General features: G+C 44.9%; 1 protein-coding gene across 2 annotated transcripts in view; it reads right to left on the bottom strand.

Annotated features, from left to right (window-relative positions):
- The window catches only part of LOC121650213 (protein mono-ADP-ribosyltransferase PARP4-like), a 52,908-nt gene extending 29,026 nt beyond the window's left edge, over nt 1-23,882 (bottom strand). The window contains exons 1-26 of one of the 2 annotated variants that reach the window (XM_042001599.1): nt 23,848-23,882; nt 22,731-22,857; nt 22,444-22,657; nt 21,950-22,040; nt 21,663-21,741; nt 18,755-18,853; nt 18,245-18,400; nt 18,018-18,155; nt 17,769-17,939; nt 16,112-16,263; nt 15,902-16,030; nt 13,570-13,668; nt 13,279-13,459; nt 13,063-13,204; nt 10,881-11,023; nt 10,665-10,796; nt 10,490-10,576; nt 10,247-10,411; nt 10,118-10,161; nt 9,933-10,014; nt 6,296-6,433; nt 6,029-6,218; nt 3,652-3,722; nt 2,046-2,236; nt 1,874-1,973; nt 1,634-1,804 (exon numbers count right to left, since the gene is read on the bottom strand). In XM_042001599.1, the coding sequence (XP_041857533.1) occupies nt 1,634-1,804; nt 1,874-1,973; nt 2,046-2,236; nt 3,652-3,722; nt 6,029-6,218; nt 6,296-6,433; nt 9,933-10,014; nt 10,118-10,161; nt 10,247-10,411; nt 10,490-10,576; nt 10,665-10,796; nt 10,881-11,023; nt 13,063-13,204; nt 13,279-13,459; nt 13,570-13,668; nt 15,902-16,030; nt 16,112-16,263; nt 17,769-17,939; nt 18,018-18,155; nt 18,245-18,400; nt 18,755-18,853; nt 21,663-21,741; nt 21,950-22,040; nt 22,444-22,657; nt 22,731-22,856 (3,291 nt within the window). In that variant the 5' untranslated portion in view covers nt 22,857; nt 23,848-23,882. Of the gene's footprint in view, nt 1-1,633; nt 1,805-1,873; nt 1,974-2,045; nt 2,237-3,651; nt 3,723-6,028; nt 6,219-6,295; nt 6,434-9,932; nt 10,015-10,117; nt 10,162-10,246; nt 10,412-10,489; nt 10,577-10,664; nt 10,797-10,880; nt 11,024-13,062; nt 13,205-13,278; nt 13,460-13,569; nt 13,669-15,901; nt 16,031-16,111; nt 16,264-17,768; nt 17,940-18,017; nt 18,156-18,244; nt 18,401-18,754; nt 18,854-21,662; nt 21,742-21,949; nt 22,041-22,443; nt 22,658-22,730; nt 22,858-23,421; nt 23,504-23,847 lie in introns of those variants that run through there. The other variant, XM_042001598.1, reaches the window with a different exon arrangement.
- Nucleotides 23,883-27,052: the final 3,170 nt, after the last annotated feature.

Genomic DNA, 27,052 nt, shown 5'->3' with positions numbered 1-27,052 from the left:
AATTCTCTCACACACACATTAAAGACCTTACACAGACGGTGGGGAGTCATGGTGTATAACACATATTTCTGTAAAGTTTATATTAGCGACATGCTGAGGAACAGAAATGCGTCATGGACCCAGTTTGTACTGGATCACCAGTCAGAGGAGGCCCAGCTCGCCACGGCCTCACCTGGGATTTCTGCCCTGGATCTGATCAGGAAATCCTCAAATTCAGAGATTTTTGTGTAGAGTCATACTGAAAATACATTTTTAACACAGACCAGTGGAAAATATTAATATTTATGTACTTTTTCTTTTTTATCATGACGTATCTCCTGACCACACGTCACTGCTGTCAGTTGTTGATTAACTGTCCTCGTTTATTTATGTCTCCTCTTGTGTTATTAATAACCAATAATCAATATGCATCATCTTTGTGATTATCGTGTGTGTGTGTGTGATCTACATTAACTCTGTTCCACCAGCAGCAGCATCTTACCAGCAAAGCGAACCTGCAGCAGGTGGAAATAAAGAACCAGAACATGTCTCAGACTGGGAGCTGTCTTTGAAGAAATGTTTGTTCTAAACGTGTTGAGCTGTAGAAACCAAGACAACGTCAGAGACCACTGCTGCTGGTGGTCCTCCCCCTGAAAACCGTGGGTCTGGTGGTCTGAATGAGCTTTGAATGAAGCGTGCGCCCTCTGCTGGGACATAAAGACCAAGCCATGGTAACCAGAAAGGAACTCTGTCTCTATCTATCTATATCTTTCTCCGTCCATCTCTTTAGACCAGCTTTCTCTCTCTCTCTCTTTAAACACCCTCGGCCTGTATGGACGGGGCTCAGCTGATTTTACTGTTAGCCAACCAGAGACAGTGGAGGTCGGGGTTCCTGAACCTGGGGAGGGTTAATAAGGTGGTAATTAGTTTTAATGAATACCATGCTCTTTTCATTTCATGTTCAGTACGTGTATAGGCGTGTTTCTTTAGTTACGCTGGTGCTGACAGATTTATTGATTATTCAAGAGAAAGTAGTGATGTCATAAGTGTTCTTTTTTTTTACTTTTATACCAGAATAAGGGCAGGAGTGCAGCGTTTCTACCAGGTGGATCTTTCTTTTGGGAGTCTGTATCAGACCTTTGAGACACAGCTAAGCTAAGCCCTGGAGCAGGCTAGATCTGGTGGATAAGTTACCATGGTTACTCAGCGGGCATTAAAATAAGCCACACTAGTGGAACACGACTCTGGCTTAATTGGGCCAGACTTATCAAGATAAGCCCGGCGTTCCCTTAATCCAGCTTCGTGGAATACCCCCCGGGACTGATGTGGATCATATAATGGATGTGTTTAATGTGGATTAGAACTAGACTGTGAGGACTCTGGATCTGGTTCTGTAGGTTTTCCTTACTGGTTCAGGCTCCTCGTGCAGCTCAGGATGGACAATTGAAGCAAAGACTTGGTGCAGCCTGTTGGTTTCTTAGCTAGGTCCTTATTTTCACGAATTTGGGTACCTTGTCTTATGATGAATTGAATCTTATTGTTTTCTACAGTAAGTGGGTTTTAGTAAATTGTTAGTAAATTGGGATGAATTGACTTGTAAAGTTTGTGGAAATAAAGTGTCCTGACCAGAGGAACTTCTGCATGAAGACTGTACCTGAGTGCAGTGTGGGACAAATCCATAAACCAGAGTGTGGCAGTCGCTGAAAAGAGCGTGCAGCTGTTTGGGGGCTTGAAGAGGAGGAGGAGCGGCAGGATTAAACTGCTGCCACTTCACCGACACGGAGCTGCAGCCGGGGGACAGCATGCGCTTCACCTGAGACGCCACCTGCAGAGCGAACACGCAGTAAAACATCTGCTCGCTGAAAAATGGGAGAGGAAAGATTAAATGTTTCACCTTCTCGGCCCAGCTGTGTTTGGCTTTACTGTCAAAAAACTCATAAGCTCCGCCCCCTGCCTGTGCCAGGGCTCTCAGCATGTGGCGGTTGGCTGTTGGGCTGAAAAGACAAAGAAAGGTGAACACACCATCCAGTGGCTGTAGAGAGCAAGACGCCGTGACCTACACACACCTGAGGCCGCAGGTGAAGAGGCGGCTATGCTGAGCGTTGTCTCTGAGCAGCTGCAGGGTGAAGGCGGCGTTCTGGATGTGGCCGTCCGACAGAAGAAGCAGGTTCCTCACACCGCCAGACGGCGGCGGCAGCAAGCTGAGCGATCGCAAGGGCCGCCACAGCTCGGTGCTGCCCCCTACTGGAGAGAAGCGCTGGGGGAGGCAGAACAGCCGAGTTACTGAAGAGTCGGAGACGGTTAGTGGAGTTACTGAGTAATTATTAAGTAATTCTAAGTTACTAAGAAGTTTTTTATCAGTTATTGATGAGTGGTTGTTATTTACATGTTAATGTAAATCTAAATAAGCATCTCAGGAATTACTGACGACATTAATGAGCTAACTGACGAGTTATAACTGAGTTACTAACATGCTGACATGTTAACGAGTTAATGAGTTACTGATGAGTGAAAGACGAGTTTAGGATAAATTAATGACAGGTTACTGAGTTACTATTATTCTCTTCCTGCTCTCGACTGAGCGGACTCTTTTTCTTTCTCTCCCTCCCCACACTGATCTGCTACCTGTCCTGTCTTATCTGAGCCTCTCTCTGTGTTTCTGTTCTAAATCTGAACCATGGATCTGATCAGCTGGTCCCTAAATGCAATTGACCAAATGTAGTCGAACTGAAAAACGGGCGTAGGGGAGCCCGTTTGTCCTGGCTGGATGTTTGCGGCTGGATACGTGATGGATTCCTGGGGGGTGTGGAAGGCCTGTCGATTCTTTCTGTTGAGGATGAAGAGGACATCTATACATTCGGATTCACGATAACTGGGTTTCTGCTGTTTGGAGCAGGCGGTTTCCTGGTGTATTGGAAAATTCGGACACTATCAGCGGCCTCTGGCAAGCTGCCGGATTTCTGTGCCGGTGTGTGTCGAGCTGTGAACAGGAGCTAAATCGTAAACTGGAGGCTATTCTAGCTCAGAACGGCAAGCTGGCTGCGATTCCGGAGCTCGGACGCGGGGTGGACACCAACTTTTGTTGTCGGCTCGGCTTGGTGGAAACTGACCCAAAAATTCGGATGAATTTGAGTCGCCATGAGACCACTGAGAGACTCGAGGCAGACGAAACAGCTCTAGCCTGAACCAAAACAAATGCTGTTATCTTCATCTGGCTCCCTGTGCTGGCGTTGGATGGCTGGTTATCAAGTCCCCTGGAATGTTGTGCAGATGGATGTAAGTAATTAAAATTAAATCCATTTTGACTTGTTGTTAAATGAATGAAAAATAGTTTAACTTTCCCCTAATGGAAATTATGTTAGGACATGATCTGCAATATCTGTTATTAATTTTAAAATATTGAAATTATTAGCAAATTACCAAAAAAAAAAAAAAAAAAAAAAAAAGACCAGTAGAAAACACAATTGCTGATTTTCTTCACTCCTGAGTGTTCGTAGGATTTATTCCGACCTAAGAACAAATCCAGGATAAGAAGATTTCCATGAATGCTGCAAACTTTGCGAAAACATTTAAGAAGGACTTTGTTAATAAGAGCAGCTGGTGAACGGACCACAGATGTTCAGCCAGAAGCAAACAGCTGGCACCGGCAGGTCTTTAACGGGCAGAACTCACCTTGATGAAGCTCTCCGCTGCCTGATGAACCTGAGTGAGTGGCTGTGCTGTGAGGAACGCTTCCGTGTGATCTGACAGACACAAACAAGGAAAACTTCCCGTGTTAAAGACGACAGATACCGAGACAAAGCTTGTTTCTAAAAACACGTTCACTTCAGGGCTACATGTAAACCACGGTGGCACAACGCCACGGCGAATTAAAAGCCGCCATGAGGTTACAAAATGTCAGTTATAATGTATGAATGGATCCATATGAACATAAAGTCTGTGTTTTTGACATTTACCGACAATAATTAGAGCGCAGTTGTGCTCAGACACCTGCAAACAGCTTCATTTGGAAAAACTAACACTGGTTTCAACTTCCTGTCTGGCTCTACCGCAGCTTGCTTCAGAGCAGGGCTGTCAAACCCGGTCCTCGAGGGCCGGTATCCTGCAGGTTTTCATGGTTTCCCTGATCCAACACACCTGACTGAAATTAATGGGCTATTGTGAAGAAGTTGACAAGAAGCTGTTGGATCTATTAGATTTTATTCAGGTGTGTTGGAGCAAGGAAATAAATAAAACCTGCAGGATAGCGGCCCTTTAGGCCCGAGTTTGACACCCCTGCTTTAGAGGGAGTGAAGGGAGAAAGAAAAGGGAGAAAGAAAGGTACCTCAGCAAGGAGAAGGACCCAATATTTTGTCCAGGCCTGTGAAAATGCCCTTAACGTGCTCGAGCCACTGGTTATGACGTAATGTTGATGTTTCAGAGTAAAACATGATCCAAAGTCTGCACATAAACTTAAATCAGACCCCTGGCGTACTACCCCGCTTCTTCTCTCGTATCGACCGTTTCTTAATTGATGATCAGCTAATGCCTTCGGTGAAACAAAGCAGATATGAAAGCGTTGTCATTTCTACCGCAGGTCTGAGGTCCTGCAACTAAACTTCCCTGTTAGTGCTGCAAAACATCCTTGGTGATTTAATAACACTTTGCTCTCTGATGACAGATTCGTCAGTCATATAATCGAGCAAATAGACTTCCTCCGACCTTCTCTCAGGCTTCTATCGGTGTCATTAAAGAAAGATAAAGATGCTCTTCATTTGTGGGTCTTACCGCCCTGTAGAACTGCTAACGTGGACTGTAAGTTACAGGTGAAGATCTTGGCTTACTGTTTAGAGACTTCTCCCTGCAATCGAGTCCCTGGACCAGACTGGTTTTATTTAAAAACAGACAAACATTTGTCGTCTCTTAAATATTCAGATTGCGGATCCTGCTCAGGCTTTGGCTGATGCAGTCATCTCCCTGGATGCTGAAGAGGCGTTCGACGAGGTCGAATGGATTTACCTTTTCTAGTGTTTTGAGAAGTTCGGGATTGGCCCAAAATTTATAGCTTGGTCAGCTCACATCAATACTTTGGATTGCCAACAGTTCCCCCTGAATCAGGGCACATGGCAAGGTTGCCCGATTTCACCCCTTTTATTTGTGGTGGCAATCGAGCCCCTTGCAGCGCTCTTACGTTCTTCTCTCGAGATTCGCGACATTTTAAGGACCAGAAAGGAACACAAGCTGTCGTTATACGCAGATTACCGGAGTTTTTTATCAGTAATGTTATTTTTAATTGTAAAAAAATTAATAAAGTGGGGACAAATAACTAATATTATAATTAAAAGTAATCTGGCAGTAAGGCAGACGTGTTCCAGCTTTTCTTTCTGACCAGATGTGACCAGTTTGTATGATGAGGCGAGTCCGTTTGGGTGGTCAGGATTACGACACACGTGTGGAAACATGTAGATTTAAAATAACTTCTAAATGTAACTGGAAGTTGTAATGCACGTATAAATGAGTTAATATGTCAAATAAATAAAAATATGTTGTATAAAAATATGTATGAACATATAATAATTAAAATGGAGGAAAAATTAATTAAATTTAAAAATGTACTACACAGATGTAGTCACTAAAATAAAAAATATGTAAATAAAATAATTTTAGATAAATTCTACTGCATATGATAAATTTCACAAATGGAGGTAATAAACTAATTTTAAAGAATAAAATAGATTAACCTTTGTATGAAAAGAACTTATTACCAGTTCATTAATAATAATAAATTACAAAATGAGGACAAATACACGACAACTTGACTGATTTCTCTCCAGAAAGTTCAGGTTCATAATATTTTCTAAAAGGATCGTTAAAAGTAAACATGGTGATAATGTACTTGTACTACTTTGTACTACAACACTGTTTATAGGTTATGATGCTGTTACTGGTCCGACCCACTGGAGACCAGATCTGGATGTGGATCCTGGACTAGGATGAGCTGGACTCTCTGACACGCTGGGATTTTATTTCTTGTGTTGGGAAGTTTTCCGTTTAATCCCGGGAAACCGACCTGTTCCAAAGAGGATGATGTTGAGTCTCAAGTTGTGGTCCAGCTTCCGGAGAACCTGCAGAGCGATTCTCTGGGCCGAGCGGAGCGCCTCCCCCCTCATGGACTCGGACGTGTCCAACAGCAGGACGACTTCATCGGCAGCCGAGGAGGAGCTGAGCTGAAAGTCTGGGTAGAAGACCAGCATGCAGGCCTGAAGGACAAAGGAGATGGTCAGAGGACAGCGTCTGACCGGGGTAAGACGAGGACGGAGGAGACACGCAGACACACCTGGCTGTCCTTGTCGGGGTGCTTTTCCACCCACATCCTGGGCAGGTGGACCTCGGACAGAGTGATTGACAGCTGGAACCCGTCTGAACCCATCACCTGACCCGGCAGAACGCTGATCACCGCCTTACAGTCCGTCCTCTACATGTCAAACACAAAATGACTCAAATTAATAAAGAAAATCTGGATTTCATCAAACTTATTAGCTTCCTTTATTTTTAATTCTTTATTTTACCTTTATTTTACCAGGAAAACAGGCTTGTTGGGATTTAAAAATCTTTGTTTTAATGTAAAATTGTCCTGTACATGAAATGTGCTATAAAGATAAACTGCCTTGCCTTTAATCAGAACATCTTCGCCAAGACAGCAGCACAAAGAACAGAAACTCCAAAAAACACAAACACATCAAAGCTAAAAGACGTACCAGGAGATTTAAAACATGCTAATCAAAGCAGCTACTCTGATTTAACATTTCACCGCCAATTAAAATCTCTAACAGCATTTAGCGAGTCCCAGGACCTTTTCCAGGTCGTTCCAGGAGCAGCATTTAAATGGTTTTCCTGCTCTGACGTCAGGAACAGCGAGCGGTAAGAGGTGTGACCAACAAGTGTTTATCTAGAAAACCCCGTTTCATTTATAGATGGAAACATCGGTGCTTCAGTCTTATAAACGTCAGACCAGCAACAGATCAGTGAGAGCTTGTGATGAACATGAGCGTCATGTGACCTGCATCAGGTATTTAGAGGAAGCATTTAAATACATAAAGGAAGTAGCCACCAGTTCTCTTTTTAACTTTATTTAACATTAGTAGAAAACACAGAGCGCAGGTCCAATACACACACAGCAAGACGCCACACTCTTCACACACATGGAGGTTTACAACCAGCAGTGCAAGAAAAAAGTCAAAATAAAATAAAGCACAAATAAGTAAATAAATAAAAACATAATGTCAATGTTAGATTTACTCATCCTTGTGTTTGTGGATAAACATGAACATTTCTCATGGTTTTCTTTACATTCTGCCAAACATGAAGACACGCTGTGCGGTCTGTCCGGTACGAGTCCATCTTCAGCTGCAACATGTCGTGATATTTTCCTTTCAGCTCACTTCATCTAATGTTGGAGAATCTGGTTTCAGCCTTCGTTTTTATTTGCTACGTTTCTGCAGATTTTTAAATGTGCAGAACTTTGGAGACATGTTTTTGTTTTTAAGACGTGATTTATAAATGAGGTGATTGGAACCAGACATTTTTAAAGGAGAAAATTTGCATCCGTAGTTTCCATGAAAATTCCCTCCAATTACAGATATTTAAATGTCTGCGCCACAACTCCTACGATTCCTCCCACTCGGCATCCTCCACTACAGTATTTATCGTCTGCAAACAAAGCTAATTTATGTGTTAAACCTCCTTCATCTGTTTTTCCCTCAATTTGTTCATTCTGTCTTATTAACTCAGCCAATGGTTCGATATTTAAGGAACGCGTAATGGTGACAGAGGACACCCCTGCCTCGCTCCTCTTTTCAGCCTAAAAAACTCAGAACAACGTCCGTTCACCTGTACTCCAGATACAGGGTCTTTATTTAAAGTGTTGATCCATCTGAGGAAAGTAGAGCTGAAACCCATTGTTCTCAAGTATAATCTAAATAACTCCAATCTACCCCATCGAAAGCCTTTACGGCATCCAAACTAAGCAACATTAAAGTATGTGTGCATCTCCTGCCATTAAAGGCTCTTCGTATATTATTGGCATTATATCAGATGGCCCTGCGGATTTCAGAGCCATTCCTGATCCCTCCCTCCCTCCCGGGGAAAAGATTCATACTTCCCTCTCAACTTCTTGTTGTCTTTATCTCCGTTTATTTCCCCTTCTTCTTGGATGGTCCCACATCCCACTCTCATGAAATCTGTTACTCATAGTTTTAATCATAAACATGAAGTCTAGCCGAATCACTAAACCCAGAGTTTTTCATCTTAACTCTCACATAATTTCTGCAGTTCTCAGTCTGAAGTTGCTCATCCTAAGTTACCATCATCCTTGATGTGTGTGTTAACAGTTCTCTTACTTTACGATGCTCTCATGTCCACCTCTGACAGTGCTGCATCCGCCACGCCCTCCAGGTAAGACGCTGCTCCAGCTTGTCCCTCTCACTCACCTGCACAGTGATGCTCAACTTCTCGAGTGTCGGCATGGCCTCAATCAGGGAGGGAACGTCTTTACTCCAGACTACAAATACACTCTCAGTCGTGCTGGGTACCACGCAGCTGGCTTTCCCTGTACAGCTGTTCAGTTTGTCTTTAAACAGAACCCGTTTCTGGGCCCATGCTTGACACAACACTGTCTCCTTCACCAAGTAATCCAGGAAACGTACGATAACGGAGCGTGGCAGAGCTGGCTGTGGGCTCTTTCTATTTGGATGTTCAGGTTGTCGGGGAGGCCCAGATTGGCTGTAATTAGTTGTTTGATTTAGCTGACCATGTCCGTGTTCTCATGGTTTTCTGGGACCTGAGAAATTCTCACATTATTTCATCTCATGGTTTTGTAGATCGTTGCATGTTGTGGTGAAGGTGGCCTCCCATTTCAACAGGTAGCTTGGCGCTCTATCATGTCGGAGGACATTATCCTCATCAGCGCCTATCTTGTCCTCGGACTCCGTGGTTCTCTGTTCCATCACTTTCATTCTCTACGTCAGGTCTGTCACAGACGCTGCCAACCTGGACACGGCAGCCGTGGTGTACCGGAACGCTTCCTAGTTTTCTTTCCTCAGTTCTCTCAGTTCTTGGATAATTGTTGCGCTAGCCGGCGCTCTTAGCCAGGCTGAGTGTAGATGCTGAAGTACATGTGACTGTATCATCTGCATAAACAAGGAAACTTGCATTGGAAATACTTCGATGTTATTTATATAAAGAATAAAGAAGAGAGGTCCGGGAACTGAGCCCTGTGGTCCACCTTTCTGGGAGAAAGTTAGTTTTAAAAGCAGCCAACAGGTTGATATGAAAGTCTCGTTCTGTTTCTGCCTGAGCAGTCTGATGAATGAAATGAAAAGCTTCGGAAAAGTCAATAAAAAAAGCTGCATGATGTTTGTTGTTGTCTAAAGAGTCGATGAGATGGTTTATAACCTTCAACGGTGCTGCATTTGTGATGTGTGAAAACCGGACTGAAAAGTGGTCAAAAATATTGTTGTCATGTCACAAACAGGGTGGTAGTTATGAAGGGTCAACATTTTAAAAGGTTTTATTTCATAATTTAATTAAAGAGTAATAATAATAATAATAATTTTCTGTGAAGCTTTTCGAAGCACCCACAGCGCTCCTCGTCCGTACCTGGTGATGGAACCTACATGTGTAGCTTCAGCTGTCGTGGGACATACAGACGGAAATATGGCAGCCAATCAGAGCCAACGGCCTCTCCGACCACCACTAATCATTCATACGCCAGCAACACCGACACTGGAGGCAAGGAGGGTGAAGTGTCTTGCCCAAGGACACAACAACAGATTGACTGGAGAAGCAGGACTCAAACCACCAACCTTCCAGTCAAGTGATGACCCGCTCCAACACCTGAGCCACTGCCGCCCCAAATAATCCTAAAGCTACGTGGAGACACTAAAACCACAAAAGTATAAAAACTGCACATTCACCTTCATCCTGACTTTGTGAGTGGTGCAGAGGAGGCTGCGGATCTCGTGGGGCATCTCCACCGAGACGTCCAGTGTGAACTCTCTAAGGAACAGAAACATCTGGAGTTCACTTCCACCCTGAGTGCAGGGAGCTCGGATTAAACTGGTTTAAACTGGATTAAACTGGAGGAAATGGTGCAGCCCACCTTGTTTCTGTAGCATCGGTAACACACACCTTCTCCATGGAAACCTGATCAGACAGAAAACACACATTCAGCTCACAAATCATCAAGACAAACCAGTGTTGTCAGCTGGCTTGGGCTCCACCCCCTTACCTGTGTGGTCTGGTTGAGGGCGGCGCTCTGTTGCCATGGAGCCACACTCCCGGGCAGCGAGAACAGAATACTGCCGTCCTCCACCACCAGCTCGGATACGAAGGTCACCTTGATGAGGACGGTGGCTCCGGGCGGCAGGTTGCCTACGCTGATGGTGAACACGTCCTGCAGACAGAAGGAGGAAGTGATGTCACAAAAGGTGAGAGATGTAGTCTTACATCATCAGAGGGATGGCGGACCTACCGGAGCATCCTGGTCCATCAGGTACGCTCCGTGGCCCTGTTCAATGGCCTGCTTGTACTCCTTACGAGCCTTTTCCTTCTCCTTTACCTGAGCCCCAAACACACACACACAGAAACACTTTGTTTTACTGGTGTCCAGGTGAAGGTGAAGTCAGACGAGTCGCTGGTCAGCTCACCTGACCGACTACATGTTTGCCGTTGATGAAAGCCTCAAACCCGCACACAGCTGCAGAATCATCCAGAGGGAAGACGTACTTGGCCTCGATGGGCGCAAAACTCTGATTGGTGTATTTCTGGAAAATGATGACCTGACAGGAAAACACGAGTCAAACACCATCAGACGACAGACACACTCCGGACTCAGACTTTCATCGCATCATCAATGTTTTCACCTGAGACAGCAGATCCATCAGTTTGCACTTCACATGGACGGCCTGCAAGGGGAGTTGCTGTCCTGAGCTGTCCAACAGGCCGGCCGTCACTTCCTGGAGAGGATTCTTCATGTGTTCAGCCTCCTCATCCTCCGACCTCAGCTCTACACAGATATATAGCCACGGAGTTAACAGCAGAGGCAGCACAGACACGTTTTCATTTAGATTTTTAGTTTTCATTCATTCATCTACACGTCCACTTCAGGGTTGGAGGGGGCTCACTTTGGTCCGAACAGGTGACCTATCAGAGCTCACTTTGGTCTGAACAGGTGACCTATCAGAGCTCACTTTGGTCTGAACAGGTGACCTATCAGAGCTCACTTTGGTCTGAACAGGTGACCTATCAGAGCTCACTTTGGTCTGAACAGGTGACCTATCAGAGCTCACTTTGGTCCGAACAGGTGACCTATCAGAGCTCACTTTGGTCTGAACATGTGACCCATCAGAGCTCACTTTGGTCCGAACATGTGACCTATCAGAGCTCACTTTGGTCCGAACAGGTGACCTATCAGAGCTCACTTTGGTCCGAACAGGTGACCTATCAGAGCTCACTTTGGTCCGAACAGGTGACCTTTCAGAGCTCACTTTGGTCCGAACAGGTGACCTATCAGAGCTCACTTTGGTCCCAACAGGTGACCTATCATCCGAACAGGTGACCTATCAGAGCTCACTTTGGTCCCAACAGGTGACCTATCATCCGAACAGGTGACCTATCAGAGCTCACTTTGGTCCGAACAGGTGACCTTTTAGAGCTCACTTTGGTCCGAACATGTGACCTATCAGTGCTCACTTTGGTCCGAACAGGTGACCTTTCAGAGCTCACTTTGGTCCGAACAGGTGACCTATCAGAGCTCACTTTGGTCCGAACAGGTGACCTATCAGAGCTCACTTTGGTCCGAACAGGTGACCTATCAGAGCTCACTTTGGTCCGAACAGGTGACCTTTCAGAGCTCACTTTGGTCCGAACATGTGACCTATCAGAGCTCACTTTGGTCCGAACAGGTGACCTATCAGAGCTCACTTTGGTCCGAACAGGTGACCTATCAGAGCTCACTTTGGTCCGAACAGGTGACCTATCAGAGCTCACTTTGGTCCGAACAGGTGACCTATCAGAGCTCACTTTGGTCCGAACAGGTGACCTTTCAGAGCTCACTTTGGTCCGAACATGTGACCTATCAGAGCTCACTTTGGTCCGAACAGGTGACCTATCAGAGCTCACTTTGGTCCGAACAGGTGACCTATCAGAGCTCACTTTGGTCCGAACAGGTGACCTATCAGAGCTCACTTTGGTCCGAACAGGTGACCTATCAGAGCTCACTTTGGTCCGAACAGGTGACCTATCAGAGCTCACTTTGGTCCGAACAGGTGACCTATCAGAGCTCACTTTGGTCCGAACAGGTGACCTATCAGAGCTCACTTTGGTCCGAACAGGTGACCTATCAGAGCTCACTTTGGTCCGAACAGCTGACCTATCAGAGCTCACTTTGGTCTGAACAGGTGACCTATCAGAGCTCACTTTGGTCTGAACAGGTGACCTATCAGAGCTCACTTTGGTCTGAACAGGTGACCTATCAGAGCTCACTTTGGTCCGAACAGGTGACCTATCAGAGCTCACTTTGGTCCGAACAGGTGACCTATCAGAGCTCACTTTGGTCCGAACAGGTGACCTTTCAGAGCTCACTTTGGTCCGAACATGTGACCTATCAGAGCTCACTTTGGTCCGAACAGGTGACCTATCAGAGCTCACTTTGGTCCGAACAGGTGACCTATCAGAGCTCACTTTGGTCCGAACAGGTGACCTATCAGAGCTCACTTTGGTCCGAACAGGTGACCTTTCAGAGCTCACTTTGGTCCGAACATGTGACCTATCAGAGCTCACTTTGGTCCGAACAGGTGACCCATCAGAGCTCACTTTGGTCCGAACAGGTGACCTATCAGAGCTCACTTTGGTCCGAACAGGTGACCTATCAGAGCTCACTTTGGTCCGAACAGGTGACCTATCAGAGCTCACTTTGGTCCGAACAGGTGACCTATCAGAGCTCACTTTGGTCCGAACAGGTGACCTATCAGAGCTCACTTTGGTCCGAACAGGTGACCTATCAGAGCTCACTTTGGTCCGAACAGGTGACCTATCAGAGCTCACCTTGGTGTGAGGAGGGTGGGGATGGCTCGGACAACACATCCACGGTGGGACTGAACTCCTTCAGCTGGTCTCCGTCCACACAGAATCGAACCACGTACCTCAGCCGGACCTGATCAGGTGAGTACACCACGTACTCGTCATCCTGAACACACCAACACGTGTTAGAAACATCTGGAAACCTTCATGTTCACCTGCTGATCTGTCAACACGTCACACCTCAAACTCAGTAGTGGTCTGGCTGCCTCGGACTCCGTGCACGCTGTGGTGGCCCTCGGGGGCCTGGGTCAGCGTGGGGTCTCTCTTGTGGACGTCCCTGCAGCGTCCCAGCGCTACATCACATACCAGCAGCAGCCGGGAGCCGTCGGTGAGGCTGGGTTTGGAGTATTTGAGAGTAGTGCTATGGATGGAGATGACGGAGGGTAAGTGAACGCATCATGGTGACGTCATGAATCAGCTCCAAAACAGTTTAATGGAATAAATGGTTTCAGTGTCGGTTCTGGGACCAACCTGACAGCGTTGCTGAAGTAGATCCCACTGCCCAGATTCCCAACGTCTGTTCTCTCAACCCCATGATGCTCCACGCCGACACGAGGAAGCAGCAGGCCCCTGAAGAAAGGAGATGTTAACGGCATCACAGATGGAGGTCGGCTTTAAACGGCCTGAACCTAAACATGGAAGATGTTAGAAACTCATCTGTAGCAGCTCACTGAAGATTTATTTATTTGTTAATTGAAGGAAGTGGCAGTTTTACAATGACACCGGAGTTCTTGCCGGCCATGGGAAACAAAGTTTCTCCACAGCTGTAATACTACATCCAACGTCTGCAGCCCATACACTTGGATACTTTGCAGGCTGTACAACAAGACTCACCTCTCTGCAAAGGAACAGGATCTACTCCGGTCCAAGGTTGGACAGACTCTTTGGGTTGCAAAGCAAAAATCTGAAATCCAGAAAGGTGGTCCTCAACTATGAACATTTAGGCAGAGACACTTTCAGATGGAGGCATTCAAGGAGGACACCTGACTTTCCTGATGGGAGACATGGAAAATCTGCACCACTCTCCTGGCAATCAAAGAGAGTAAAGAGGATTGTAGGAGCACTTGCTGAAGAAACATCGACAATGTCTGATGGAATAGACAATGCCTTTTTCTGGCAGCACTGTATTCCGAACTTCTGAATACATACATGTATTTTAATGTATTTTAATGTATTCTAATAGAAAGGCCCAACCAGGGACAAGAGTTGAGAACTAGCTTTGGCTAAAAACTCTGCATAGCATCAGCTACAATATTTTGTGACTATGTACAAATGCAATGTCCCTGTCAAATAACTCAAATAGATAAATAAACCAACAACTGGCAGTGCTGACCATGCTCCACCATTCTCTTGATGATGCCCTGAAGTCCACAAAGTCAGTCACTGAAAAAAGACTCCGTCTGGAGATAAGTGGCATCAAGGAACTTATTCAGACATAGAAAGTTGAGCAACAACACCAAAGAACAACTTGCAGACTGCCGAACCAAAAAGGCACCGAGTGAAGGACAACGGAAACTTGATTAAAGAGTTAAGTACAGCTCATATTCAGTTGAACATCTTTCTTTTAGAAACTGACAACACTAAGTTGTTTTATTATTGTGCATTTTATCTCGGTGGTTAGAGCTGATAATAAATTCTTGAAGATGTTTAAAAAAAGAAGTGAGTTTTTTAAGTTTGAAATAGTTACTGTTATTGGTTAATACATACAAATGTATTTGTTATGTAGTTTAAGATGTGTATGCCATTATTGTGAAGGGGTGGAAGAGGAAGTGGAGAACAGATGTTGACGTATTGATGTTGAATATGGCGGCCAGAAATAAAGTAGGTGTTCTAGTGAGTTCTTTGAGTATAACATTTTCCACCCAGTACACAGCCTGTTTTCCTCCTCCCTGGACCACCACCTTACCGCTGCGTCCTGAAGACCCAAGGACAGGGCTATTCAATTCAGTCCTACGAGGGCCGCAATCCAGCAGGTTTTCCATGTATCCCTGCTTCAATACACCTGATTCAAATTATTTAGTCATTGTGCAGAACTTGATTGCCCCCCCTCATGGGCACACCACCTGTGTGTGAGCTGCCTGTGTGTGAGCTGGGCGGCGGTCAGAGGCGGGGATCCTGGCGGTCTGATCCTCGGCAGCAGAAGCTAGCTCTAGGGACGTGGAACATCACCCCTCTGGCGGGGAAGGAGCCTGAGCTGGTGCGTGAGGTTGAGCGGTCCCGGCTAGATATAGTTGGACTCACCTCAGCACACGGCTTGGGATCTGGAACTACTGTCCTTCAGAGGGGCTGGACCCTCTTCCATTCTGGAGTTGCTCCCGGTGAGAGGCGCTGAGCAGGTGTGGGCATGCTCATTGCCCCCCAACTTGGTGCCTGTCTGTTGGGGTTTACCCCGGTGGACGAAAGGGTAGCCTCCCTCCACCTTCAGGTGGGGGGATGGGTCCTGACTCTCGTTTGTGCTTATGCACCAAACAGCAGTTCAGAGTACCCACCTTCTGGAGTCCTTGGAGGGGTGTTGGAGAACACTCCTTCCAGCGACTCCCTCGTTCTGTTCAGGGACTTCAATGCTCACGTGGGCAATGACAGCGAGACCTGGAAGGGCGTGATTGGGAGGAACGGCCCCCTGATCTGAATCGGAGTGGTGTTTTGTTGTTGGACTTCTGTGCTCGTCATGGATTGTCCATAACGAACACCTTGTTCAGGCATAAGAGTGTCCACATGTGCACAATGTTTTCAACACCTTGTTCAATCTATCACACACAGAATTATGGATGTTCTGGTGGAAACTTGTGTTTGCAGAACTCACCGGGACAGAATTCCCACGAAGTTGTTGGGACTGGAGGAATGGAGGAGGGGCTTAATGTTGCCAAGATCACTTCTGAAAGTCTGAAGCTCCAACCCCCTGCTGACACGCACAATCTGCTGGATCTGCACACTGCACAGACACAGAAGCCTGGTCATGTGTGAAGCTTCCTCACTGAGTGTCTGCGTTTGGTCCTAATGAAGATGGACGTACCTGTCGTGCAGCAGATGGGTGACCATCTGGAACTCAGAGCTGCCGGGGGGGACCGTCTCGATGCTGCACCTCAGAGCGCGGTACTTCCCCACGCTGGACGGGGCCTGGCTGTTCAGAGTCATCTCACTCACATTCAGAACATCTCGGATCAACTGGAGGAACAGAAAAGACTCGCTCATGAACACACATCAAGGTGATCTCCAGTTCAGAACCCGAGACGCTGGATGCCCTCCCTGAGAAGCTCAAACAGGACACGATGTGAGACGAGTGGATGGATGGACAGATGGACGGACGGACGGACCAGAGACTTTTTTCTCTTTTATGATCTCAGTTTTATTCCCGTTCTTTTGTTTTCTCTTATTTGTTGTTTATTTGTGTTTTGCTTTTTTGCTGATGGCTCTGGTTCAAAACTTGCAAACCTGGATGTTCCGAACGTTGATGTTTCAGGTGTTCGGACCTCTGATGTACAGAACTCTGTGTGGAACACTGAGGTTCAAAACCCAGATATTCAGAACCCAGATGCTCCGAATGCTAATGTTATATATATATATATATATATATATATATATATATATATATATATATGTATGTATATATATGTATACACGACTAATGATCAATTAACGCTTTTAATTAATAGTTTTTTTTTTTTTTTTTTCGCTGGCCGCTGGCTTTGATGACAGAAACATGGCGTCCATTTCTCTCTTCCCTGCTGCAGCGGCGCGTTTGATGTAATCAGGACAGAGCGTTGATTAAAATGAAGACATGTTTTCTGTCTGGACCTTAAGAAAGAAGAAGAACCGACGTTTCTCCTTGTTTAAATCCATGCAGATGGCAGAACATCGTGCTTTTTGGACGGGAAATTGCTCCCAAAAGACAACGAGAAACTTTTCATTTATTTATTTTATAAATGCGGTTTTAATTTATGCAAGACAGCAAAGGTAAGACATGCTTTCTGACTTTTACAAACATGCAGCATAAATCGGGTCTTCTTCTGCCTCTGGTTCGGTGAATCTTGGTCGTAGCGAGATTAAACTTCCAGCTGTGGAATCTGTGTGATGTGAGCTTTCAGTAGAGGAGCTGTTTGTTCGTGTTCATGGGGAAACATCATCTGTGTTTACTTATTTTTCAGACTTTGTGTACCTGGTCTTCTAATTATTTGTTGTCTTAACTGTGTTTGTCGGTGATAGAAATGGTTTTACTGAGCTGGTAGCTGAGATTCTGGACTTTCTGTGGATGTCGTCTGAGGTTTCTTCTAAGGGATGTAGATTGTGTGGACACTTGCAGCTTCAGAGTCGCAGGTTGGAGACCCCTGATGTCATGTTAGTAAACCAAAATTTACTGCATTTTATTTTTTTTGGCCACAGGCCTTCATTTAAAAGAAAGAGACGTAACAATGCGATTAATCACGATTAATCGCAACATGTCCTATGTCCTATATATATATATATATATATATATATATATATATATATATATATATATATATAAACCCAGATGTTTGGAACCCTGATGTTCCGAACTCGTCATCCATCTCTGCAGGAAGTCATGTGACTGGTTGGAGGTTACAGTTGAGGAAAGCTGAGAATCTGAATCCTGACAGACTTCTGGAAACATAGGAATGTTTAAAAAGAGTCCAACATGGTATAAACCTTACCTGACAGAGGTCCAGCTTCTGAGAGAGCAGCTTGGTGCTGGGGGGTGGGGGCTGGAGGTCCTGGTGAGGCAGCAGTGTGTACACCTCCTCCAGGAGGGAGGAGACCTCAGACTGATCCCCTGCCCTCAGCACCTTCTGAGCCTGAAGCAAGAAGCCCTCTGCCCTGCTCACCTGCATGAACACACACTGCTCAGAACTCAGTCTTGGTTTAAAGTCTGACAGGTTTTAGCTTCTTAGAGGAAACCTCACATCGTTTAGGCTCAGCTTGTCGATGGAAACTCTGAGCACGTTGCCGAGGCAACCCAGAGCCTCAGTCCATAGAAGCTCCACAAACAAACCCACTTCCTGTGATAAACTTCCTGTGTTCAGCTTCTCCTCCAGCAGCAGCTGTCAGTCAAGCAGAGCACAGATCAATAACCTGATCAGCAGCAGAAACACGTTTCCATCAGGTGTTCCAGGAGGTGTCTGAGTCAAACCTGTTGGAGGGGGGAGGACCCAAGGTCCTGGACCTGCTGCGGCATGTCGGTCCTCTTCTTCAGGCCAGAAGCCTCCAGGGAGTTTCCCAGGGCCTCGAAGACGTCCAGAGCTTCCTCTGAGGACGGGAACACCAGCTGATCCCTCAGCACCGCCTCCTGTTCACACAAACACCTCAACACCTCAAAGGTTTCTACACTCTTACAACAAGGTTAGGATGTGAACAGAATCTCATCTCCACCCAGATTTTATTGCCAGTAGAATATAAACAACATCAGATGATACACATAATGTGGACAAAGGTTCACCAATCTAAGAAAAACTGGGTCTAAAAATTGTGGAACAATAAAAAAAAAATGTTTGTCTGACTGGAGATTCACCATCTACAGATTCAGAGAATCAGGAGGAATCTCTGTGTGAATTGGTGAACATGAAGATCTACCCAGCAGTGGTTCAGTCTGTAACAGGGTCAGGTGACCCGACCTGTAACACAGGAAGGGATGACATCATACCTCTGCTGGTGCAACGTCCTTCCTGTACCTGACCACACGATAGCGCCGTCCCTGCTCCGTCCCAACACTCTGCAGCTCCAACACACACCAGCTGTTCATCTGTAGGGACATCAACAGCAGATTCAGAAGCAGAACTACAGACAAGAACTGGAACCAAGAGCTAGAGACAGAGGCAAGCACTGGAACCAAGAGCTACAGCCAGAGACAAAATCTGGAACCAAGAGCTAGAGCTAGAGACATGAACTGGAACCAAGAGCTAGAGCTACAGACAGAGACAAAAAATGGAACCAAGAGCTAGAGACAGAGACAGACACAAGAACTGGAACCAAGAGCTAGAGACAGAGACATGAACTGGAACCAAGAGCTAGAGCTAGAGACAGAGACAAAATCTGGAACCAAGAGCTAGAGACAGAGACATGAACTGGAACCAAGAGCTAAAGCTACAGACAGAGACAAAATCTGGAACCAAGAGCTAGAGACAGAGACATGAACTGGAACCAAGAGCTAGAGCTACAGACAGAGACAAAATCTGGAACCAAGAGCTAGAGACAGAGACAGACACAAGAACTGGAACCAAGAGCTAGAGACAGAGACATGAACTGGAACCAAGAGGCTAGAGCTACAGACAGAGACAAAATCTGGAACCAAGAGCTAGAGACAGAGACAGACACAAGAACTGGAACCAAGAGCTAGAGACAGAGACATGAACTGGAACCAAGAGCTAGAGCTAGAGACAGAGACAAAATCTGGAACCAAGAGCTAGAGACAGAGACAGAGACAAGAACTGGACCCAAGAGCTAGAGACAGACACAAGAACTGGAACCAAGAGATAGAGACAGAGACAGACACAAGAACTGGAACCAAGAGCTAGAGCCAGAGACATGAACTGGAACCAAGAGCTAGAGCTACAGACAGAGACAAAATCTGGAACCAAGAGCTAGAGACACAGACAGAGACAAAATCTGGAACCAAGAGCTAGAGACAGAGCCAGAGACAAGAACTGGACCCAAGAGCTAGAGACAGACACATGAACTGGAACCAAGAGCTAGAGCTACAGACAGAGACAAAATCTGGAACCAAGAGCTAGAGACAGAGACAGACACAAGAACTGGAACCAAGAGCTAGAGACAGAGACATGAACTGGAACCAAGAGCTAGAGACAGGGACAGACACAAGAACTGGAACCAAGAGCTAGAGCTAGAGACAGAGACAAAATCTGGAACCAAGAGCTAGAGACAGAGACAGACACAAGAACTGGAACCAAGAGCTAGAGACAGAGACATGAACTGGAACCAAGAGCTAGAGCTACAGACAGAGACAAAATCTGGAACCAAGAGCTAGAGACAGAGACAGACACAAGAACTGGAACCAAGAGCTAGAGACAGAGACATGAACTGGAACCAAGCGCTAGAGCTAGAGACAGAGACAAAATCTGGAACCAAGAGCTAGAGACAGAGACAGAGACAAAATCTAGAACCAAGAGCTAGAGACACAGACATGAACTGGACCCAAGAGCTAGAGCTACAGACAGAGACAAAATCTGGAACCAAGAGCTAGAGCTAGAGACAGACACAAGAACTGGAACCAAGAGCTAGAGACAGAGACATGAACTGGAACCAAGAGCTAGAGCTAGAGACAGAGACAAAATCTGGAACCAAGAGCTAGAGACAGAGACATGAACTGGACCCAAGAGCTAGAGCTACAGACAGAGACAAAATCTGGAACCAAGAGCTAAAGACAGAGACAGACACAAGAACTGGAACCAAGAGCTAGAGACAGAGACATGAACTGGAACCAAGCGCTAGAGCTAGAGACAGAGACAAAATCTGGAACCAAGAGCTAGAGACAGAGACAGAGACAAGAACTGGAACCAAGAGCTGGGAGACAGACACAAGAACTGGAACCAAGAGCTAGAGACAGAGACAGAGACATGAACTGGAACCAAGAGCTAGAGACAGAGACAGAGACATGAACTGGAACCAAGAGCTAGAGACAGAGACAGACACAAGAACTGGAACCAAGAGCTAGAGCTAGAGACAGAGACAAAATCTGGAACCAAGAGCTAGAGCTAGAGACAGACACAAGAACTGGAACCAAGAGCTAGAGACAGAGACAGACACAAGAACTGGAACCAAGAGCTAGAGCTAGAGACAGAGACAAAATCTGGAACCAAGCGCTAGAGCTAGAGACAGAGACAAAATCTGGAACCAAGAGCTAGAGACAGAGACAGAGACAAGAACTGGAACCAAGAGCTGGGAGACAGACACAAGAACTGGAACCAAGAGCTAGAGACAGAGACAGAGACATGAACTGGAACCAAGAGCTAGAGACAGAGACAGACACAAGAACTGGAACCAAGAGCTAGAGCTAGAGACAGAGACAAAATCTGGAACCAAGAGCTAGAGCTAGAGACAGACACAAGAACTGGAACCAAGAGCTAGAGACAGAGACAGACACAAGAACTGGAACCAAGAGCTAGAGACAGAGACATGAACTGGAACCAAGAGCTAGAGCTAGGGACAGAGACAAAATCTGGAACCAAGAGCTAGAGACAGAGCCAGAGACAAGAACTGGAACCAAGAGCTAGAGCCAGAGACATGAACTGGAACCAAGAGCTAGAGCTACAGATAGAGACAAAATCTGGAACCAAGACCTAGAGACAGAGACAGACACAAGAACTGGAACCAAGAGCTAGAGACAGAGACATGAACTGGAACCAAGAGCTAGAGTTAGAGACAGAGGCAAAATCTGGAACCAAGAGCTAGAGATACAGACAGAGACAAAATCTGGAACCAAGAGCTAGAGCCAGAGACAAGAACTGGAACCAAGAGCTAGAGACAGAGACAAAAACTGGAACCAAGAACCAGAACCAAAGCCAAGAGCAAACTCAAACAAAATGCTCAACTACCTTCTGATAGATGGCATATTTGGCCACTTGGAAGTTATCAGGATACGCTGGAAGATCCGAGTCGGTTTCCGTGAAGATTCTGAGAAATTCAAACACCAAAATTACGAACATGGTCTCCATCCGCTGTTCAGATCCCATATTTTATTTATAAAGAAGTTTTTATACAAAAAAAGCAGTTTTACAGAATAAAAGCCAGCCTTAACAGACCCAACATATAACCTAGAACATTAAAAACACACCTGATCATCCACACTCTGAGGATTAATGGACTCTGAAGTTCTTCATACCTGAACTTTTCCAGAACATTCCCTCCTCTCTCTGTGGCGTCTCCTCTCTGGTTCCAACCACCGGGTTCGGCCTGGCCTTTGGACCGCTCAGCTGAGGTTTCACACAGAACACACACAATATCAACCACATACACCCCATCGAGCTGTCACACAGATTGAGAGACTACGGTGGCCCTGAGGTGGACAATAGTCTTCCTGTTTTCTACATCAGCTTTACAAACAGCTCTGCTGACTTGGCTTCAGCTCAGCAGCTTCATCCACCTCAGCTGAGCCGACTGAGTGTGTTTACTCTGAAAATGAAGTTCATGATAAGGTGCTGTAGCTGCTACTGAGAGGAGTGGCGATTTGGGTGGAGTTCTGCTTCAGCTGGGACTGAGTGATGAATCAGCAGTTTATAAACCCGAGTCATGTTTTGCTCCCAACCAGACGCTGATTTTAAGCTTCCAAACAGCCGCAACTCCTCTGTTGGTGAAACAGCTGCTTCTTAGAAATACCTTTCTGTGTGAGGGGAGCTGGTGGGAGGGCAGAAAGAGGAGGTGATGCTGCAGATGAAGTATCCAGCTTGTACTGATCCACAGGAAGCAGAGCTCCTCTCTCCACGCAGCCGTGGACGTAATCCACCCCGACCACGGGCGTCTGGTGTTTCTGGATGCTGCGCAGCCTGCTGGGGCTCAGACTGGACACGTCGCTGGTCACCACCAGAGAGCACTGGGGGAAACGTAGGCAGGAATCAGACAACAGAAGGATTAAACCTGTAAATAACAGTCAGGTGTTCTCTCACCTGTTTATTGATCACAAAGCAGATGCTGCCTCCGTTTTCCATCACTGCAGATTTCACCTTCTTCTTCTCCTTGAAGCTCAAATATTTCAGCTCCAGAAGAACCGACAAGTTCTGAAACACGGCCATGCTGAGGAGGAGAGGAAGTTTCATCATCCACACCATACCTGACTCACAGGCTTGATCACCTGAGGCTGCGAAGGTGCAGACAGGCCCCGCCCACTTTACTGAGTAACGTAGCTTCATTACCAAACAAAAAAACAACTTTTAAATCCCAGACAACACATTTAGACACTTCAGGAGTCACATCAACACATGTTATCATTCATCCCGGTGTCGGTTCGGTCCGGACCGGGAACGTGCAGCTCAGCTGGTTTTGACACGGTCCGAACCGGAAGGTCCAGCTTCCCTTCGGTTTGGGTCGCTCATGTTGGCAAATGCGGAAGTAAACTCTGCAACATTAACAGCTGTACATCCTCAGGTGAACACACATCAGGTAACAAAGTCCAGAAACATGTTCTCTATACAGGTAAAGGTGAGCCGCATGAGTAAAGACAGAAAACCAACAGAAAAGCGACATCTTATAAAAATCTACAAAAGCGATTTAACCTCCAAACAAAACGTCTGACAGTTTCTCTGCAACAGTTAAAACTATTTAAATAACCCTAAAGAGATTAAACCAGGTGTTTTCTACCTGTTTTCGCGAATAAAACGAGCTTTAATCACCGTCGAAGTTCCTGCTACCTGTTTCACAGAAAGCTAACAGTTAGCAAGGCGCTATCTACTTCCGGTTTGGCTATTTTCATATTAAAGTTCTGATGTCAGAAACTCAAATTACAAATTTTCATAACAATCCTCTAATATGTTAACTGGATCCGTGGGACCATAAAAACACACACACACACACATATATATATATATATATATATATATATATATATATATACACACAGAAAAAAGGCTCCCAACTCGTGGGATGAACCAGAAGAAGAGTCTCTTTGTCACAATGACACATCACTTGTTTCCATTTCTTTAGTTTTGTGTGTAAAACCAGCAAAGATCAGATAGTCTGACAGACAGAAAACAGGATTTTAGCAGCAACAAAGTGATTCCCAAAGACCTGAACCAGGACCTGAGACATGCATCCGGTCCTTCTGCTGATCCGTGTACTGTTGGCTGAAGCCTCATCAGAAATGGTCTCCATGGAAACGTGGCTGTCAAGAAGCCATTGTTAAAGAAGGTAACAGGGAGGTAAGGGTGAGGTAGGTCACGTGACCCAAGAAATGGACTGAAGATCAGTGGAAACAGGTCTGATGGAGGAATGGATCGTCCCCAGAACCTAGACCTCAACACTGAAGCAGTGTGGGATCATCTGGAAAGAGAACTCAGCTTAACTGTGTTTATAAAGCACTTTAACACGTTACATGAACAAAGTGCTGAAAACAGCATAGAAACAAAAAATTTAGAAGTAAAATAAAATGCAAAGTAAAAACAGAAACAACAGCAGTAAAAGTAAGAGTATTATGCTAGATCGAAGGCCAGATCATAAAAATGGGTCTTCAGGCGGGTTTTAAAAACGGGCCTTGATGGGGCGTCTCTAACCGGTAGCAACAGAGCTCCACAGTTTAGGAGCAGCGACTGCAAAGGCTCAATCCCTTCTGGGCTTCCACCGAGATCTCTGTACCTCCAAAAGGAGCTGATCAGTTGATCTGAGACACCGGGCTGCTGGGAAAAGCAGCTCAGAGAGGTACAGCAAGGCCAGACCATTGATTTAAAACAAATAAAAGAATCTGAAAATGAACTTTAAAATGCAGGCAGCCAGTGAAGCAATGTGGTCTCTCTGACGCAAGACTTGAGAGAGATGACTGGCTGATCCAAGATAAAGTGTGTTACAGTAAACCAGCCAGCAAGGGATGAAGGCAGGAATCACCGTCTCAAAGTGTGGAGCAGTTAAAAATGACTTTCCCTCAGCAAGTTGACAAAAGTTAAAAAAACTGAACTTCACCACAACTTAATCTGGAGATCTAATTTAAAATCAATGTCCAATTTAAAACCCAGATTAGTGGAACAAATAGCAGAAACATCCAAACAAGAATTTTTAAAGGATCCTGGAGAATTTTTCCTGAAGAATGAAAGAAATGATAGAAATTTTCTCTAAGAGGGTTCAGACTGGGATGAAGAATAAAAAACTTTCACTTTAAGATAAAAAAAGGAAATGTGGACTGGATAAAGATTTTTGCATAGTAATATATTAAATAATGTAAAGATAAACTATGACTGATGTAAAAAAAAGAAAAAAGTGACCAAAATGACAATAAAATTAAAAATTAAAAAATGTAACAAAAAAGGTCAAAATGATCAAAACAACATTTCCAAACAACTAAAAAAAGATCATTTAACCTGGTCTGATGTCTGAGCATGTTCAACTCCAGTTGGAGCTGATTAATGTTTTATTTTTGTTGTGACCGGATGTGGTCTCACCTTAACTTCCGGTAACTTGATCAGCTGTCGCCTTCCAGTTAATCAGCTGAGCAGTTCCAGTCAGCTGCACCGGCTCCGGAGCAATGCTGCCCTCCTCTGGCTGAGAAGAGGAACTGACAGCCAAAACAGTAAAGCTTGATATATATATATATATATATATATATATATATATATATATATATATATATATATATATATATATATATATATTAGGGCTGTCAAATGATTAAAATTTTTATTCAGATTAATCACAGCTTTCTAATTAATTAATCATGATTAATCACACCTTTAAAATTGCTCATGATTAATCACAGCTTCCAAATTAATCATGATTCGTGAGTTTTTTGTATTGTATCAACAGAAACAGCCAATGCTTATGAATATTTACTGTTAACTGACTTTCCTTTGGGTAAACGTAGATGTCCAAGGGTCAGTAAATGCAGCATGTAATGTACTTCTATATGCTGTTCTAAATCTTCTCTACCATGTTCTAGATCAGAGTTGGCCAATGTCGGTCCTCAAGAGCCACAATCCTGCAGGTTTTCCATGCATCCCTGCTCCAACACACCTGACTCAAATTAAATGGATCCAACAGCCTATAAGGATCTGCACAATGACTTATTAGTTTAAGTCAGGTGTGTTGGTGCAGCTGCTTGATAATTTGATTTGTTTAAAATAAGCTCATGCCATAATTTCTCCTTTCCCCCTTTGCTGTGTTCACAATTTGATTCAGTGTATGCCACATGACTATATATATAACACATACCTGCACTGCACATCTAACCAGTGATGAGGATGGGTCATTAGGATGAGTCTAACATGAGGTCACACAGGTCCGTTAAGCCAAAACACTCAGTGTAGATAGAACATTAGCTAATGTGAGAGCAAACGTAGCGTTATTTAACTATATTTAAATTTATTTTATTATTTACTTATTTAACTCGAACTAAGTACTGATAGAAAATATGATCAATACTCACTTTTGATTTTGTAGGAATCCACCATAGTTAACAAGTGAAGTTAGCAACTGGTTTTTTTTCTTTACTCTGTGATTAATTTGTGTTATTTTTTGTTTGAAATAAATATCTATCTGTCTATGAGTTCTCGGTGTAGCAACTAGCCTTGAAGAGTCTGCTAGTTAACGCTGAACTGTCAATCAAAACATCTCCAACCAATGGGAAATTACTTCTCAGAAGCTCCTCCCACCCCAGAGGTTTAAGTGCAAACAAAAAGTCTGGAAGTGCAACTGCAAAGACGGCAACGAGGACAAAGTCTGAATCAGCAAGACTGAATCAGAGGAAACTGATAACAGAATATTTACTGCCACATAAAGCAAAGACAAAGAATTTACACAGTTACTCTAAGACTTGATTCCAGATAGTAAGTTTTATTTTTATAACAACCTTTATCTTTTTTGACAGTTTTTTTTCTTAGTCTTTGTTTGATGTTCTGGAGGCTTTCTTGATCCTTTTGGCACAAATCTGATCCCAAACGAAGCAGATCCCTTATTACGTTTGAAGTCCTAATCTACCCGTCCATCTTGCTTCATCCTGCTATCACCTGCAAACAAGATCCAGAGATGCATGAACTCTGCTTGAGGGAAAGACCTTTTCCCAACCATGTGGGTAAACACAACCAAAACATGCATTCTGGTGTGATGATAGGTGGCTCGGGTCATGAGAAATGACTTGTGGTCCAACATGGAAGAACTTGGTAAAAGTTCAGATAGAAATATGGTCAACCCAAGACAAATCCATCCACTAGTTCAGAGTTCACCCCCGTGTTCTGATATCAGTTTCGGACATCGGTTGGTGGTGGTGATTAGTGATGCGCGGGCCGCCTCC

Source organism: Melanotaenia boesemani, chromosome 12 (genome assembly GCF_017639745.1).
Source record: "Melanotaenia boesemani isolate fMelBoe1 chromosome 12, fMelBoe1.pri, whole genome shotgun sequence".
Lineage (NCBI taxonomy): Eukaryota > Metazoa > Chordata > Actinopteri > Atheriniformes > Melanotaeniidae > Melanotaenia > Melanotaenia boesemani.
This window is presented reverse-complemented; position numbering and strand designations above follow the sequence as displayed.